General features: G+C 49.0%; 7 protein-coding genes across 7 annotated transcripts; 3 read left to right on the forward strand and 4 right to left on the reverse strand.

Moving 5' to 3' along the window:
- Positions 1-258: 258 nt before the first annotated feature.
- Positions 259-1,343, reverse strand: N7457_007506 (Ran family GTP-binding nuclear protein; the record flags this gene model as incomplete). The annotated part of the gene is made up of 5 exons (XM_057178549.1): positions 259-390; positions 459-664; positions 735-888; positions 967-1,059; positions 1,284-1,343. The coding sequence occupies 5 exons, from the start codon at positions 1,341-1,343 to the stop codon at positions 259-261; spliced, it is 645 nt and encodes a 214-aa protein (XP_057030293.1).
- Positions 1,344-1,874: 531 nt separating this feature from the next.
- On the reverse strand, positions 1,875-2,759 carry N7457_007507 (putative 26S proteasome non-ATPase regulatory subunit Nas2; the record flags this gene model as incomplete). Its single annotated transcript, XM_057178550.1, has 4 exons — positions 1,875-2,006; positions 2,078-2,418; positions 2,473-2,545; positions 2,607-2,759. The coding sequence occupies 4 exons, from the start codon at positions 2,757-2,759 to the stop codon at positions 1,875-1,877; spliced, it is 699 nt and encodes a 232-aa protein (XP_057030294.1).
- A 522-nt stretch (positions 2,760-3,281) lies between these two features.
- N7457_007508 (putative Rho guanyl nucleotide exchange factor) lies at positions 3,282-5,952 on the forward strand (the record flags this gene model as incomplete). Its single annotated transcript, XM_057178551.1, has 6 exons — positions 3,282-3,788; positions 3,851-4,168; positions 4,220-4,420; positions 4,470-4,688; positions 4,758-4,971; positions 5,024-5,952. The coding sequence occupies 6 exons, from the start codon at positions 3,282-3,284 to the stop codon at positions 5,950-5,952; spliced, it is 2,388 nt and encodes a 795-aa protein (XP_057030295.1).
- A 549-nt stretch (positions 5,953-6,501) lies between these two features.
- On the forward strand, positions 6,502-6,990 carry N7457_007509 (SBDS family protein; the record flags this gene model as incomplete). The annotated part of the gene is made up of 3 exons (XM_057178552.1): positions 6,502-6,665; positions 6,748-6,871; positions 6,931-6,990. 3 exons carry the CDS (start codon positions 6,502-6,504, stop codon positions 6,988-6,990), a joined length of 348 nt encoding a protein of 115 aa, XP_057030296.1.
- A 443-nt stretch (positions 6,991-7,433) lies between these two features.
- N7457_007510 (mismatch-specific DNA-glycosylase) lies at positions 7,434-8,447 on the reverse strand (the record flags this gene model as incomplete). The annotated part of the gene is made up of 1 exon (XM_057178553.1): positions 7,434-8,447. The coding sequence occupies one exon, from the start codon at positions 8,445-8,447 to the stop codon at positions 7,434-7,436; it is 1,014 nt and encodes a 337-aa protein (XP_057030297.1).
- A 647-nt stretch (positions 8,448-9,094) lies between these two features.
- On the reverse strand, positions 9,095-9,641 carry N7457_007511 (uncharacterized protein; the record flags this gene model as incomplete). Its single annotated transcript, XM_057178554.1, has 3 exons — positions 9,095-9,151; positions 9,209-9,525; positions 9,584-9,641. 3 exons carry the CDS (start codon positions 9,639-9,641, stop codon positions 9,095-9,097), a joined length of 432 nt encoding a protein of 143 aa, XP_057030298.1.
- Positions 9,642-13,364: 3,723 nt separating this feature from the next.
- N7457_007512 (putative NADPH oxidase (NoxA)) lies at positions 13,365-15,189 on the forward strand (the record flags this gene model as incomplete). The annotated part of the gene is made up of 4 exons (XM_057178555.1): positions 13,365-13,474; positions 13,529-13,783; positions 13,837-14,246; positions 14,300-15,189. The coding sequence occupies 4 exons, from the start codon at positions 13,365-13,367 to the stop codon at positions 15,187-15,189; spliced, it is 1,665 nt and encodes a 554-aa protein (XP_057030299.1).
- Between the last annotated feature and the right edge of the window lie 432 nt (positions 15,190-15,621).

The raw sequence follows: 15,621 nt of genomic DNA on the forward strand, positions 1-15,621 counted from the left end.
AATGCATGATCGGTCCGTGTCCTCAAAACCACAACTATCCCCTGTCCGCTTTCATTGTATCGTGATTTCGGAGAACAGACTTTGCTTTTGCAGTGCAAAACCCAAACTAAAAAAAAAGCAATCCCCGGGGGTCGTGAACTTCCTGCCTACCACGCGGTTGTGAGACGGGCCTCTGGAAACGCGAGTGGGGGAACAGGGAACAGCGACTCCCAACTTTCATGTCGGAAACTTCGTGGACTCGTATTTGAGCGCACTGCTTTACAGATCGGCATCGTCCTCATCGGGGAGGGGCTGGTTGGCGGCCTCCTCCATCTCCTGGCGGTAAGCCTCGAGCTGCTTCTCATCGACAGTAACCTCGGGGGGAGCAAGGGCAATGCCGGCGACGAAGTCCTGAAAAAAATAGACAGATTAGCACTGCGCATCTTAAATTTCGAATTCTGGGAACACAAATGACGTACGAGCTGGGGGTTGCCAACAAGCTTGCGGGCGAGCCAGAGGAAGGGCTTCTCGAAGTTGTAGTTGGACTTGGCGGAGATGTCGTAGTACTGGAGGTTCTTCTTGCGGTGGAAGGTGATGGTCTTGGCCTTGACCTTGCGCTCCTTCACATCGACCTTGTTACCGGTGAGGACAATGGGGATGTTCTCGCAGACACGGACGAGATCACCTAGAAATTAATCAGTATCGGAATGCATGATAATTGGTGTCGGTTCGCGATCGCGAAAAGAGTCACTCACGGTGCCAGTTGGGAACGTTCTTGTAGGTGATACGGGAAGTGACATCGAACATGATGATACCGCACTGGCCGTTGATGTAGTAACCATCACGGAGACCACCGAACTTCTCCTGACCAGCAGTATCCCAGACATCGAACTGGATGGCACCGTAGTTCTGTTGGGGTCGGGTTAGTTAAAACGATCACACGATGGCACGGTTCGAAGCGGGGTTCTTCGGCGGGGTATAGCATACGGTGTTGAAGTTGAGGGGGTGGACCTCGACACCGAGAGTGGCGATGTACTTCTTCTCGAATTCACCAGTCAGGTGGCGCTTGACGAAGGTGGTCTATTTGGGGTCCGTTATGTTAGTAATGAAGTCGCGGTGAGGCGGGAGTGTTGGGCAGATATTTCGTATTGTTGACAGGCGCGGGGCAAAGGGCAGTCAAGACAAGGAGGGGTTCAGAATGTCCAAAAATATCGCTTCATGATATCGCCATCACTGAGCAGATGGCTACCTCTCCAAGCTCATTCCCATCAACAATCTAACATCAAGATTTCGAATGCGCTTACCTTTCCAGTACCACCGTCACCGACCAGGACGAGCTTGAAAGTGGGGGTCTCAGTAGCCATGATGAAAAACGGTTGAAAGAGAAACTTGAAGAAAAAACAAGTTCAAGAATTCGCGCCGTAGAGATGGGAGCGGGTTGTTAATAAAAGGGAGGGGTGAAAGAAGGGGAATGAATAATAGCGTCTGATGGAATTTTTGCCCCGTCGCTGGGGCTCACGTGACTTTGTGCCTGAGGCGTGCTGACGTAGTGTCAACAAGATGTTGCGCAAGCACATGTCCGTCCAGGTATATGGCTACGTTTGAACGACGATTTTGGAAACCTATATTTCACCTCCATGGTGTATCCTACAAGGCGCTGCTCTTGCTTTGAGTCATCGAAATGAATTTTGATCCTGGTCAGGTATTTGCCTGCAAAGTCGTCATCCAACGCCGTGGTGTCCCATACCTTTTCTTGAGTCTCTCCTTATGAGAATCTAGGCATTTCACAAACATAGAGGCAGGTAAGACATCTCACGTTAGTCATGAAAAGTACGTATCGTCGAAATACAGGATGGTAGCCCTCCCCCCTGTAATCAGTCTCCGTGGTGTTTCCTTTATAGAGGGACCAGGTGACATCCCAGCAAGCCACGTCCACCCCAATTCTGCCGAGGGGTGAGTAGGAGATCCAGTTCTGTGGGCTCAGACCTGGGCTCATCTTTCCGAATAACTTTGACGGATACCGCGCGCTGTAAAGAAGAAGAGTCAGACAATCGGATATTTGAAACATGCAACGGTGTAGAAAGGTTCCGAGACATACCCCTTCATTTTCCTGAACTGTTTGAGCAACCTTTGAAAGACGCTCGTGGTTCAGCCAATTGATATTCCCGAAACTTCGGATTGCGTCGCCAGCTTTGAGTCCCGCCTGGTCTGCTGGGCTTCCTGGAACAACACTATTGACCTTGGCGAACGGAGTTCCTAGCGGGGTGTTATTCGTCAAAGGCTGCACACCTGGCGGGACATTGACGCCATTCGTAGTTGGCCCAGCGGCTTGGGTATTTTGTAGGTTGGCGAAATGTGCGTGTATCCCCTTCTCAAGAAGTCGCATCACTTCCTTATGGTCATTTCGTAGGTGAATGATCCGTACCCGTGTTGTGCGAACTGTTCATCTCTCAGCGACATGTCCTGACCGATGAAGATGCTCGCCAAGCGTACCTTGCGCGATGTCGATATCATCGCGAGGGAAACCGTCGAAGGTGGTGAGGGATGAGGTCATGCGCACTCCATGCTGAAATCCAAAATCCTTATTAGAATGTGCAACAGGAGTGTACTTGGGTCGGGAACCTTACCGACTGTAGAACACTACTAAGCGCTGACAATTCCGCCTCGATGCGTTCTTTCTCCTGCATCAAATCTGGCATCGACAGTTTAGACAAGTCGCGGGGAACGGCCCCGGACACAGGCCCGGACGCCACAGTTGGAGCGTGGATGTTATTGTCCATGATGCTTCCCATAGCAGAGAAAGGAGTGGGAGATGAAGAAGGTCCACGGCGGTGGGTCTCCGCGGGCCTGGAGCTCTCTGCATTTTTATCTAAGCGGCGATGCTTGGCGCGCGAAGTATAGCGCTCTTCACTTTTGCCTCTCTGAAGTCTCGATCGCTTTTCAATATAGCGCTGATAATCTATAGAGAAATTGATCAAGCACTCCAAGATGAAGTTCGCCATTTCAATTCCAGCTATCCCGCTACCTCACCTCATGATCATGACGTACATGGATGGGATTCAAATTCGCAATCTCTACTGCCTGCTCAGTCGGCATAGCAAAGGGGACTCTCCTTCCATTGAGATGCACATGCACTTTCCAATGTCGGAGATGTAGACAAAGCAGGCACTCCCCGTTGCTCTTCCCTCGCCATGAAGTTCGATCCTGTTGTGTTGGGCAGTCGGTTGGGTCCGCCTCTTCTTTCTCCATGCCATCGGGATCCAAGTCTTATATTCTATTGGGCAGGATCACTCTTTGGAGCCATGGCAGACCGGGATGAAATAGAGATCGAGAGACAAGCCCTGCTGGATGATGAATGCGAAGACAAATTCCAAGACAGTGGCGGAGTGACTCCGACCGATAAGTCAACGTCGCATCCATTCAAGAAATGGATGGACAGCTTTCGAGGACGGCGACATGAATCTCCAGTATTTCAACGGCGATACGTGGAAGGCTGGTCGGATGAGTCGTCTCATGGATCCCAAGGTCACCAGTCAAGTGTATCCGACTCGTCGCAGCTCGGGACCGTCCAAACAACCACAGCAAGCATCGGAAGCCAGAGCTTGGTTCGATCGAGGACCACCATTCAGAGCGGAACAACTCAGAGTATGCTGTCAGGTGCTCGCGGTTCTGGTGACAGCCTTCGGCCAAGCACGAGTCCCCATATCGATGAGGCTGCAGAAATGCGGGCCACCAGACGGCGTCATATTTTACAAGAGTTTCTTGCGACCGAGTCTGATTATGTACTTGGTTTGAAGGCTCTGATCGGGGTAAGCTGCTGAGCTAGCATTCGATTTTTTGATTTGTTGCTGATGTGCTCGTACATCTGCAGGTCCTTACCATCTTCAGCACAAGGCGTGAGATCTATGATAATGTCCAAGAGATCCTTGGAATACATGAACGCTTTCTGGTCCAGCTCCAGGCAATATCTCCTTTGTCGGCGCCGCAAACTCAACAAGCGATTGCCTCTGAGCTCACATCGCGAGGAATCACCAAGCGTCTTGGTACCATTGATCTAGGTAGCATAAGAGGACTTCAGCAACGGTCTATGAGGACCCGAACACTCAAGGCATCAATCAACAAGCGCCTTCAGGAACTCACAGCCGAACCAACAGAGGCAGCAGAAGTTGCACGTGAACTTGAAAAATTGGTACTTGATTCTGCCCCAAAGAAAATTCATGTACTGACAGATATGTTTCAGTCGCTTTCCTTCCCCATATATGACCAATTTTGCAGCAACTATGAGCTTTTGACACAAGATGTTGCTCTCTTGCGCCGGTCAATTGCCAACTGGACGGTATATGACCGAGGAATTGAGGCACTGTCCAAATCGGTCGCGTCTACAGAGCGACGCAGACAAGAGGATAACAAATCAATGACCTTGAATGACTTACTGATCAAGGTCTGCAACTATACTTGCGTTGGCCCCTCACACTCTGACCAGAATATAGCCCATCCAACGTCTTTGCAAATACCCCCTTATGCTACAAGACCTACTCCGAGCCACCACCGCCACTGAATGCCCATCTTCTCATGATGGGATTCAACAAGCTTTGGATAGTATGCGGGTGCTGGTAACCCGAATCAATTTGGCAGCTGGGAATCCCATCAACAAAGACCGCATTCACAAGACAATAACACTCCAGAGTAAGGTAGACATTTCAAAATCGGTAAGCAATTCAAGATATCCATTGATGGATAAAAGAATGACCAAAAATTTCAAGCATAACGCACTCCAGGGCATATATAGAGACCTGGGACCAATGGTCCTGTGCGGTGTTCTCCATGTCACATATCAAACAACGGAAACAACCAGTGGAGAATTCATGGTTTGTGTGCTTTTCCATCGCTATCTTCTCTTCGCGAAGGGAGTTGAAGATCTACAACGGTTAGAAGCAATAGCCTGTATCTACGTAGACAATCTCAAGATTGATGCGCTTCAGAATGGACGAGGTGAGCAATCTTTTCACAAAATCTTATGCTGGGCCTATATCTGACCTAACAGGGCTATATTGTGGTGGATGTATATTTTCATGGAAGATTCAGTTTCAGGACCAAGAAGAGAATTATGAACTGATTCTCAGTGCATCATCAGCAGTCGAAGAAAAGCAATGGAACACCGAGATCCTCAAAATATCTGCCGCTCTGGCTGAAACCGCGCAGCCTCGGACGTGGGAACCGAGAAAACATTCCTTCTTGTCACTCCGACTGGTGCCTCTGGGACATGTTAAATATACAGTGTCGTCATTGGCCCGGAGATCATCAATTTCCACAGCACTTTCACGCCAGTCCGACGTTCAACATGTGGTGATCAAGAAGACGCATTACCCGCGTCACGCTGAAGAGCCGGCCATGCAAGCTGAAGGCGAGATTGAACAGCCTAAGGCGCCCATTGATCGCTCTGCAGTGGTAGTGACTGCTCGTCGAATGGAGCGAATCCGATTGGAGCGATTAATTGCAGATGTCTACACAGCAGACCTGCTTCCGATGCCAGGGATGGTCCTTGGAAGAGGTGATATTTTCCGGCGTGGCTCGATCATGAGACGGCTCAGCCTTCGCCCAGGGTTCACCAAACGGTCGAGCTCGGCCAGTAACCGTCGTTCAATAACAGGATCGACCGAAATCAACCCCGACGAAGACGACAATGGAGAGAACAAATATACAGCAGACAGTGGTGAGATAGGGGATGACAAGGAAGTCGAGGATGAGTCGCCTCGAACGCCTACCACGCCCCGGCGTTCGAGAACATTCCTATTCAAAAACTCACCCAAGAAGCCCACATCATCGGTTTCCTCACCTCGCAGCGAGAAACAACAGAGCCAGGATGGAAGTTCCGAATCATCTCCGTCCTCCAAGAAGTGGTCGTCCCCTAAAAATCTGTTTAGTGCCTTGGCGCCCAAGAAGATCAAAACGACCCGCTCCCAAGTCGAGTGAAGCAGCAAGTATATTGTTAGGTGGGCCAGTGGTGTCCTTTGCGATGGTTCTAGTTCATTCGGAGGAGCATTGGAGTCAAGGGGGGCATTTTTAACTTGGCAACGTAATTGTGGCTTGCACTATAGGTAATTGGAATGCAAGCAGATCTTTTTATCCTCCTTGCACCTTGCCACTTGATCCATGGAGAGTTATCCCCACGTTTGGCGTCACAGCGGATCCGATAGCGGGCAGGGAGCTGCTATGACGTCGACTGATACAATAGTTGGCACTCACCGTGCAACAACAGCAGTAATTTGAGGAGGCTAGAACCGAAAATATGACATGTAATTCTATCCACTGTGGTTCCTTTGGCGTACAATTTAGGCCAAGAGCTTCCGGACACACGAGCAACTCCTCATTTTATTGTTCTGCACCAGCTCATAGTCTGACGTCACCAATCATCATCACCTGAGCTCCCAGACTATTAAACCACCACCTCTACGCTTCGATCTTCTTCTCACCATCCAAATTCCTTTTCATCTTCAAAACCGAACATTCAAATCCCTCAATATGCCCCGTGGAAACGAAGCCGCCCCCAAGATCTTCTACAAGGGTCGCTCTGACGACTTCATCGTCTTCGTTGACGATCTTGACATCCTTCAGAAGTGGAAGAATGACCGGAGCATCGCCCTCGCCAATGTCTTGAATGGTTGGAAAATCTTCCTGACCCATTCGTAAGTGTCTTGAGCTTCTTTCTCTAAGGAACATAGCCTTGGGCAGCCTTGCCATCGTTCGATCACTAACACTCGAATGCAGCCACGGAGCACAAGGTGTTCTTGACACCGCCAGCCAGAGTTCTCTGCAGAACGAGTTCGGTACCACCGATGAGGATGCATGCATCACCAAGATCCTCGAAGGCGGGGAATACCAAGCCTCCGCGGTAAGTGATTCAATTAAAAGCCCACTCTGGGAGTCTTGTATACTAATCCTACTTGCCAGGCACGCGAGCGCGAGGGAATCAAGAACGATTCTATGGGCGGTATGGGTGTTACTCGCTAAATCTAATTACGTCCTCCTGTCGGGGAAGTCGAGTGGCGTGTCTTCATTGATTTGCGCCCTGGGCACCTGCCTCCCCTCCATCCCCACTGCCCCACCTTGACCTCTATCGAGATATCCATATCCCTCGATCGTCCCTTGTATGGCACGTTGGCACATGGTCATTTGGAAAACCTCACGTAACTCTCTCCATCTCCAGCTCTGGAATGGGCTCGGGGGGAGTTTTGCATCTGGGACTCACAGGCTTCTGCACCTGATATCATGAGATAATGAATAATCGGCGACTTGACTCGTCTACAAATAACAATACTTTTGAGACTTCATTCTGAACATTCCAATACGTAGAACAACTCAGTAGATTCCGAACAACCGTGGTCACGTAGCCTGGTAGTATGTAGTGTACTCACAGAGTCTACATACATAGACAACCAGCAAATCAAAGCACCTCAAATCACAACATCCTCATCTTTAACCACCAAGTCCAACCCCCGTTCCGCTCTCCTCTTAACAACCCAACTCCCCAACTCCGCCCAAATAGCCTCCTTCTCTGCAAGCTTCATCCCAGCCGCAAGCCCACTAGTCGTTGTGGCTACAAAGACAGGCGCACCAGCCCACCCGTCAACACGACCCATATTCTCCTCCTCCCCCTGCCATCCATACCGAAACTCCTCCTTCCGGATCCCCCTCCCATGCTTAACTCGCCAAACAGCCTCCCAAATACTCTTTCCAACAAGACAAACCACCTCCGGCCGCTGCGCGGCAACCTTAGCCTCAAGCACGGGAACACCCGCATCCATCTCCGCACGACTGAGCATACTCGCGTCCCGCGTCGGCCGCTCCACGATATTCGTGTTGCCCACACTGTACAGCGCTGGTAGCTTGTATGTGTCTGCGGGGATGTGGCGGATGCTGGTTATTCCGGATGAATACAGCAGTTTCCAGAAGAGATTTGACGGGTGTGCGTAGGCGTACCCAGTTATGCCTGTCATCATCCCTGGGTTCACACCCACGAGCAGGAGAACCAGGTTTGGAGGGATTGTATCGCGGAGGAGAGATTCGGAAGCTGATGGGCCGGGGAGGCTTGAGATTCGGGGTGCGGTGCTGCGCTTGCGCTTCGTTGGGGTTTTAGGCGGGATTGGGGATGGGGGAGTTGTTGGAGTTGAGCGTGAGCGCGAGCGGGTTTTTCGTGTATGGGTTGTTGTGGTCGTCTGTGTGATTGCTTTCCTACGCTTTGGAATGGAGTTGATCTCTTCTGCTTGGCTTTCGGCCTTGAATTTTGGGCGTTGGGATATAGTAGTGGTCGAGGCACTGGTCGCTTCATGCGCGGCGCTGCCGTGATGTAGGAATTGCTGTAGCCTGCCATTGAAACTGGTAGTCTTGTTGACTGGTACATCCTCCGCTGGCTCAAAGTCGAGATCGTCCTCCTCGAGCTTTGGTTGGATTTCTGTAGGGGAAGCCATCTTGTTTGTCTTTTGAAGACTTGAAATGATAATGTCAGTTGCGGCGGTTAGTTCTCGCGTTGTGCGTAACTTTGAATATTCCACATATAAAAGCAGTACAAAGGATTTACAGGGGATTCATCGGGGACTTTGGACTTTCGAAAGTAAATGTAGATCTGTTGTCAAGATGACGAGTGTTGCCTGTGTCCGAGAACAGCATCACGTGTACACGTGTCGGTCTTTCTGTCAGTGTTATCGGTGCGAAAAACAGCAAATTACCAGGCCACAACAAAAACCAAGGTTCCTGTTTATAGCCTAGGGGTTTTGATACTGCGCTGATATTTTCTTAGCGCCTTGTAAACAAGGCATGAATATGAAATGGAGCTTTATTTAGAAGCCATGAAGCGAAGGATTGCTATTGTACCTGTCTAGGTAGTATCGGGGAATCTACCTGGCACACAGATCTTGGGTTTACAGACAGACGAAAAATTAATTGAATCTCCAGATATGCTCATGTTGATTGTTGATCGACAATGCAACTACACTATCCAAATGGATACTACGAACACACATCATGTTGCTCTTTCAAGTCGTCAAGTTCGTGAAATATTAGAATATATACATGATCTGCGTCTGCTGCATCTTATGCCCCAGACCGAACCCATTTGTTATGCTTTCATTAGTGCAAGCCGTTTTGGCAAGGTCCAAGGTTCCGGACAGACGACCTATACATCCGTTTGTTAGCATATGACAGTCTATGCAAAAGATTCGATATTACATACCTCGCCTTCGCTGTAAGCCCAGAAATAGACACCGATTCCAATCAAATAATATATCGCAGGGTCGGTGCCTTGGTAAAGAAGCGCAGCGAGTAAGGCGCTGAGCGGGTAGATGATGAGACGAAATTCAATGCTGCGGTGCACTCCCGTATTGACAAACGGCTTGAGAGGCCATTCCCAGGCTATCCCAACGAGGCCCATGATGAGGTTTAGGATTTGGAGTACGGGAATCGGAGCGACCGCTGCATCAAGGTTCCTGGAGATGAAGTCCCAGAATACCTTGGGCCAGATAAAGCCTTCGATGGCGCTTGCGATCTGGTCTGTTGGAATTCCGTCAGTGGTGATCTCAAGGTACAAATTGTTTAGTGAGCAACTTACAAGCTGCCGCGGTGAGAATGATTAATCGCCCCCAGTGGTTCTTGATGAGCCTGCCCATTTTGTCCAGCTATGGGTGTTTGACTGTAGAAAGTCTATGTGGTGTGGTAGAGCTTCGTCCAGCGAAGGTCTCGGAGGAAATAGAGTCGCTTGGGTGTAAGACAAAGTGCAAAGCTAATTTTGGGCGGCAAGTGTCGCGAGACCCGAATAGTTGCGACAGATACTGTAACAGAATCACTTCATCGTATGATACAGCTTTCCATATAGTTGTTGAAGTTGAATGGCATGGAGGGCGTAGAGAATAGGTGAGAGTCTATCCTCATAGCATGATTGTAGTGATATGGAGAAGAAAAAGCATCATGGTCCGAGTGGCATGCTCGCAGGCAGGACCAGGTATAAGAATCTATACTTAGACTAGCGACCCCTCTGATAACTCAAAACCACAGCAGCATTCATTGCTAGGATGTGATAGACGAGCACTAAAAACGTGAATCGCTGTATGCCCGGGGTTGGTGCTCCGAAAGAAAGTAGGACTAATCCGTGATTCGCACGGATGCAAGTGTAGCAGACCAATTATGAGCGCCAAATTGCCCAAGCCCTTGACAACCCCTCTTCTTCAAATTCTTCAAGAGCCGTCATAGTGGTGTGATTGGCGAGCAGGGGATGTGATGGTGCGGATTCAGGTAGACGCCCGCAAATCAGAGACTGTGGCGTCAGGGCTTGGCGTGTGATGAAATGCAGGCACGCGCAGGGCTTCTCACGTCTCATCCACATTCGAATTGTGCCCTGTGCTCCGTACGGCGTACAGGGTACTTTGTCCTGGACTATTAAGGGTTTCAAATGAGGCCTGGGATGTTGGGTGGCTCGATTCCAAAGTCTTGCATGGTCTTTGTACCAGAGACAGTTTGGAACCTTCCAGATCAGATGACCACAGCAGCCCTGATTCCAACGTCCCAAATGTCACACACCGTCTTTCTGCAATTTCCGCGGGCTTGACCCGTGCCCAGTGTGACTTACAGTTCTACCGCAAAAGTTTCCGTACGACCCGCACCCCATCAAATATATATCTCCCATTTTTGATTTTAGCAAATCGAACCTGCTAACTTCAATTAAATACTATACCCCCAATTTATATAGTAAAATTATATAAAAATATATATTAGATAGGCAATTGGACATAGTATTTAATTTATATTTTTAATATTTAGTATACCACCCATTTGCCTCAATTACTGCCTCAACCCTGCGCCCCATGCTCGAAATCAACCCATCAAAGTAATCCTGGCCTAGCATCGCCCATGCAGCATGAATTAACTCTTCGAAATGATGAATCAGATCTTCTTTGGGACCTTCAAATTTATCAAGGTCCGGATCAAGGCGGTCGATCATTTCTTTAAGTTTTGCCCATGCATGTTCAATAGGGTTCAAATCAGGTGAGTACGGCGGCCACACCATCGTCTCAATTCCATTCTCCCACAACCAATCACGAATAATATGCGCAGTATGGATTGGAGCATTATCGTGCATAAAGATTCGCGTCGAATCCATACAAATTTGGGGTAAATTCTCCTCGAGAACCTCGCGATACGAGAACCTTGAGTATCCGTTGCGTGCTGACTCCGAGTCACGATTCATTTGGAATAAATCGGAGCAACCACCACCGAATATTGCTCCCTAAATCATAATTGAGATATTTTTCGACTTCGAGTATGTGGTAATATGTTCTTTTTTCCATTTTTTATTTCGGTGGTTGATGAAAAAGACCTAACGGTAACGCTTCCCTTTCCCGATTTTAATAGAGCATTCATCGGACTAAACAATCTTCTTCTAGTCATCCCACGTCCAATTTCGTCGCTCCAAAGCCCAATTAAGGCGTAGCTCGGCGTGTTCCGGTTTTAAATATAGTCTTTTTTTCGCTTTCCAATGTCCGTAGCCCGAGGCTTTGACCATTCGAAGAAGGGTATCGTCGGAAGCAGTTAAGCCACTTTGTTCGCGGATTTCTTGATAGGTAATAAAGGGATCGTTTCGAATCAATCGAATAACCATAGAACGGTCATCTGCTGATAAAATCGAGGGGCGACCGACGCGGTTTTGATTATTGCCTTCGTGTCGGAGAGGTTCTTTCTCGAGGGTATACTGAATTGTGGATTTGGATAAACTGAAGTGCTGGGCAATTTTCGCGATTGACAGGCCTAGCTGGGCTTGACCAAAGATCTGACCCCGGAGATAGGGAGATAGCTCATTTCCCTTTATCCTATTAGAATTAATAGGACGTAGAGGGGTCCTGGGAACCATGGTGAATTTTTAAAAACCATGGGTTGGGAGAAGACGCGGGTCAAAAATGTAATTATTCGCGAAAAACGCGGGTGTGGACCCCCGACCGTACGGAAACTTTTGCGGAGGGACTGTACAGTGCCAAGTGGGAATTTCAATTTGGGGAAGAATCGTTGATGGGGGAACAGAGAGCTCGAGTCTAGTTACAATTCTATATTTGGCTCAAACGCTCAAGTGCACCACTCATGATGAATTCTAACGGATTGACAGGCGTTTTGATTGTTCGACTGTCGAATTTTCCATGTGACCAAAGTACGGCGCTTGCAGGAAGTTTACGATAGGCCGTTTCCCAGTAACCTTCTTTCCCTGACCTCATTTAACGCCAACTATCCACCAGCCACCCTGTCACCTAGGGACGTTGGGTCTTTTTGAAGTTCGGCTTGGACGCGTTTAGCTGCACCCCGTTCAGACCCGTCGTTGAATCGTAAAACCGGATCGGGTCAGGTTGGATGAAACAGGGCGCGCTTCCCCTTTCTCTCTAGCCTCGCCTCGTCGCGGGGAACGTGGCACAGTGGCCAGACTCGGGCGCACAATCTTCGGATCATGATTGGTGTGCCTGTGACGAATGGCCTTTAAAAATAGAAAGATCATGAGAGCATTAATTAAATCCCGAGTCCAGGATCACAATCAGCGTTCTTGAAGGCATTGAAAGAACGAGCCAAGCCCGAGAAGGATAACGGTCGAAACCTAGATGCGGCAAAAATTGACGAGGCTGTAAGCGATGAAGTAGATTCTAGCCTCTATACGGAGTAATTGATAAAGTTCCAAAAGCACGGACATTGGATTGTATTGGACTAGCATCCACCGTACTCGGTTGTGCTGTCCGCTGGAAGCGATGTAATTATAGATCCACTCCCCTCCTCCCACCCCTGCAGCTAAAACCACAACACTGGGATTCTCTGCACATCCAACTTTTCCTTCGGTCTTGTCTTTATCCATCTATTGACGTCAATCATGCCTCTGACTGTTTGATTAAACATTTGCACCGTATTGCAGCTCCCCCACTACTCTCCTGTGTTCGAGGGGACACTTGCAGGGGAATCAGTCGGCGAAACGCCAACAGCGCTCGCGACAAGGCTCGCGCAGCCCACCCTTAATTTCTATACATTTTGATCAAGCAAAACTGCAAGCTGGCAGCAGACACTTTGAGCACAGAAGATTTAACGACACTTCTTGCATCCATCAACGAAGGGTGAATTATCCTGGAAGGTCGTGATTTGAGCCAAGTTCATGGAGAAACCACAACGCCGGCGGAACCCAAAGCATTGAGTGTCTTAAGATCACCACTGAAGACTTGCCGTGAAGGGAGCTCAGGAGATCTAGCTTTCTAAAAGAGGTTCAGTGTATATTACCGGGTTGCTGGTCAACCGTCTGCATTTGTCACTCCTTTGATTGAATTATCGCTTCGAATATTTGTCGCTGGTCGACATTCTTGGAACCGCGAAGAAATATGACCGCAAAGAAAGACTCCTGGCTCAAGAGAGCAAACTTAACCGTTTCTAAGGTTTTGTTCCATCTGTTCTTTTGGGGTGTACATATCGGCATTTTTGCTGTAGGATGGTATGTATTCTAACATCCGCTCGGCCAGCAAGTATGGGGCTGACATGCTTATAGGTATTTGCAGGCATCAAACCAAAAGCTCGCGGGCCTAAATGTGCTCAGCTACTCAGTCTGGATATCACGAGGCGCGGGACTTGTGCTTTCAGTCGACTGCACTTTGATCCTTTTGCCTATGTGTCGGAATATCCTCCGATGGCTGAGACCGCAGGTTAGATGGTTACCCCTCGATGAGTCGGCGTGGTTCCATCGCCAAATAGCCTATGCAATACTGGTGTTCACAGCTATCCACACCGCTGCTCACTACGTTAAGTAGGCTACTGTCCCAGTCAGCTTGTTGATGGATTCATCCTAACACATGATAGTTTCTATAACATCGAGAAAGAGCAGATCCGCCCAGAACTGGCTGTCACAATTCATTTCGCCCGCGCAGGTGGTGTCACTGGGCATGTCATGCTCTTGTGCATGATGCTCATGTATACCACCGCGCATCATCGCATTCGCCAGCAAGCATATGAGACCTTCTGGTATGCGCATCATCTTTTTATCCCGTTCATGATGGCCCTCTATACACATGCCACAGGATGCTTTGTGCGCGATACAGTCGACCCTTTTTCTCCTTTCGCAGGAAAACAATTCTGGGACCACTGTCTTGGCTATGAAGGTTGGAGATGGGAGCTGGTGATCGGAGCAGTGTATCTCTTCGAGCGACTCTACAGGGAGATTCGCGCTCGGCGTGTCACGGTGATCACAAAGGTCATCCGTCATCCCTATGGTATGATCCCCGTTGCAAATGTTGGATTCAAAATTGCTAACTGGTGACCGTAGCCGCCATGGAGATACAGTTCCACAAGCCAAGCATGAAGTACAAAGCCGGTCAATGGCTCTTCCTCCAAGTCCCTGATGTTTCCAGTACTCAATGGCATCCATTTACTATCACATCCTGTCCCTTCGATCCTTATCTCAGCGTTCACGTTCGTCAAGTTGGGGATTTTACCCGAGCACTTGGAGATGCACTCGGCTGTGGTCCCGCCCAAGCCAAAGACCTCGAAGGCCTCGACCCTAACGGTATGTACGAGGTTGCATTGCAAAACGGACAGACGATGCCTGCGATCCGCGTGGACGGGCCGTATGGTGCACCCGCAGAAGATGTATTTGAAAACGAAATCGCTGTTCTCATCGGCACTGGTATCGGTGTCACACCCTGGGCATCCATCCTCAAGAATATCTGGCATCTCCGTTCAAGTCCGAACCCTCCTCGCCGATTGCGACGTGTCGAGTTTATCTGGGTCTGCAAGGATACCTCTTCTTTTGAGTGGTTCCAAGCCCTACTGTCCTCTCTCGAAGCGCAATCTGCAAATGCCGCTGTCCATGAGGGAAACACCGAGTTCTTACGCATCCACACCTACCTCACACAGCGGTTGGATGCTGATACCGCGGCAAACATCTACCTCAACTCCGTCGGTCAGGCACTTGATCCTCTCACCGAACTGAAGAGTCGGACGAACTTTGGTCGCCCAGATTTCAAGCGCCTTTTCACAGCTATGCGTATTGGCTTGCTGAACCAGTCTTACATGACGGGCTTGCAAAATTCTTCCACCACCGAGATTGGTGTGTACTTCTGTGGACCTAATACTGCCGCGATGCAAATAAGCGATGCGGCCAAGTCTTCGTCCACCAAAGACGTTCGCTTCAAGTTCTGGAAGGAACACTTCTAGTCTTGTTGCTCGTGTCTTTCTGCTTTTCTCTTTTTATCATATACGAATGATACGAGTCACGAATTTCTCTTTTTAGTATCACTTTCCCGTCGTCTCTTGGGATGTTCGAGTTCGACTTCTGCGCTGGATTTGATATATTGAAGCGATGCATGAAACCTTCTGCCCATGGCGGGTTGATTGAGCGACAGAAGCGATTTCACCATAGGTGGATACCAGTGCAAACGCTGGACTGTAGGAATATGGGGGCCATAGAACTGACAATGTTGGAATAATAATTTTATTGACTTTTGATATGATTTACTTTTCTTGGTGAAAGGTCACTGTAGCTATCCAGTGGTAAATAGAGCCTTCCCATGTGAACTCCCACCCCCTCCCCCAATTTGGAGATAGACCCCCGTCAATCGCATGACTCGCAACCAGCATTCCCGTCTG

The sequence above is a fragment of the Penicillium paradoxum genome (genome assembly GCF_028828445.1).
Source record: "Penicillium paradoxum strain IBT 22861 chromosome Unknown utg000006l_segment0_segment0, whole genome shotgun sequence".
NCBI classification, from domain to species: Eukaryota; Fungi; Ascomycota; class Eurotiomycetes; order Eurotiales; family Aspergillaceae; genus Penicillium; species Penicillium paradoxum.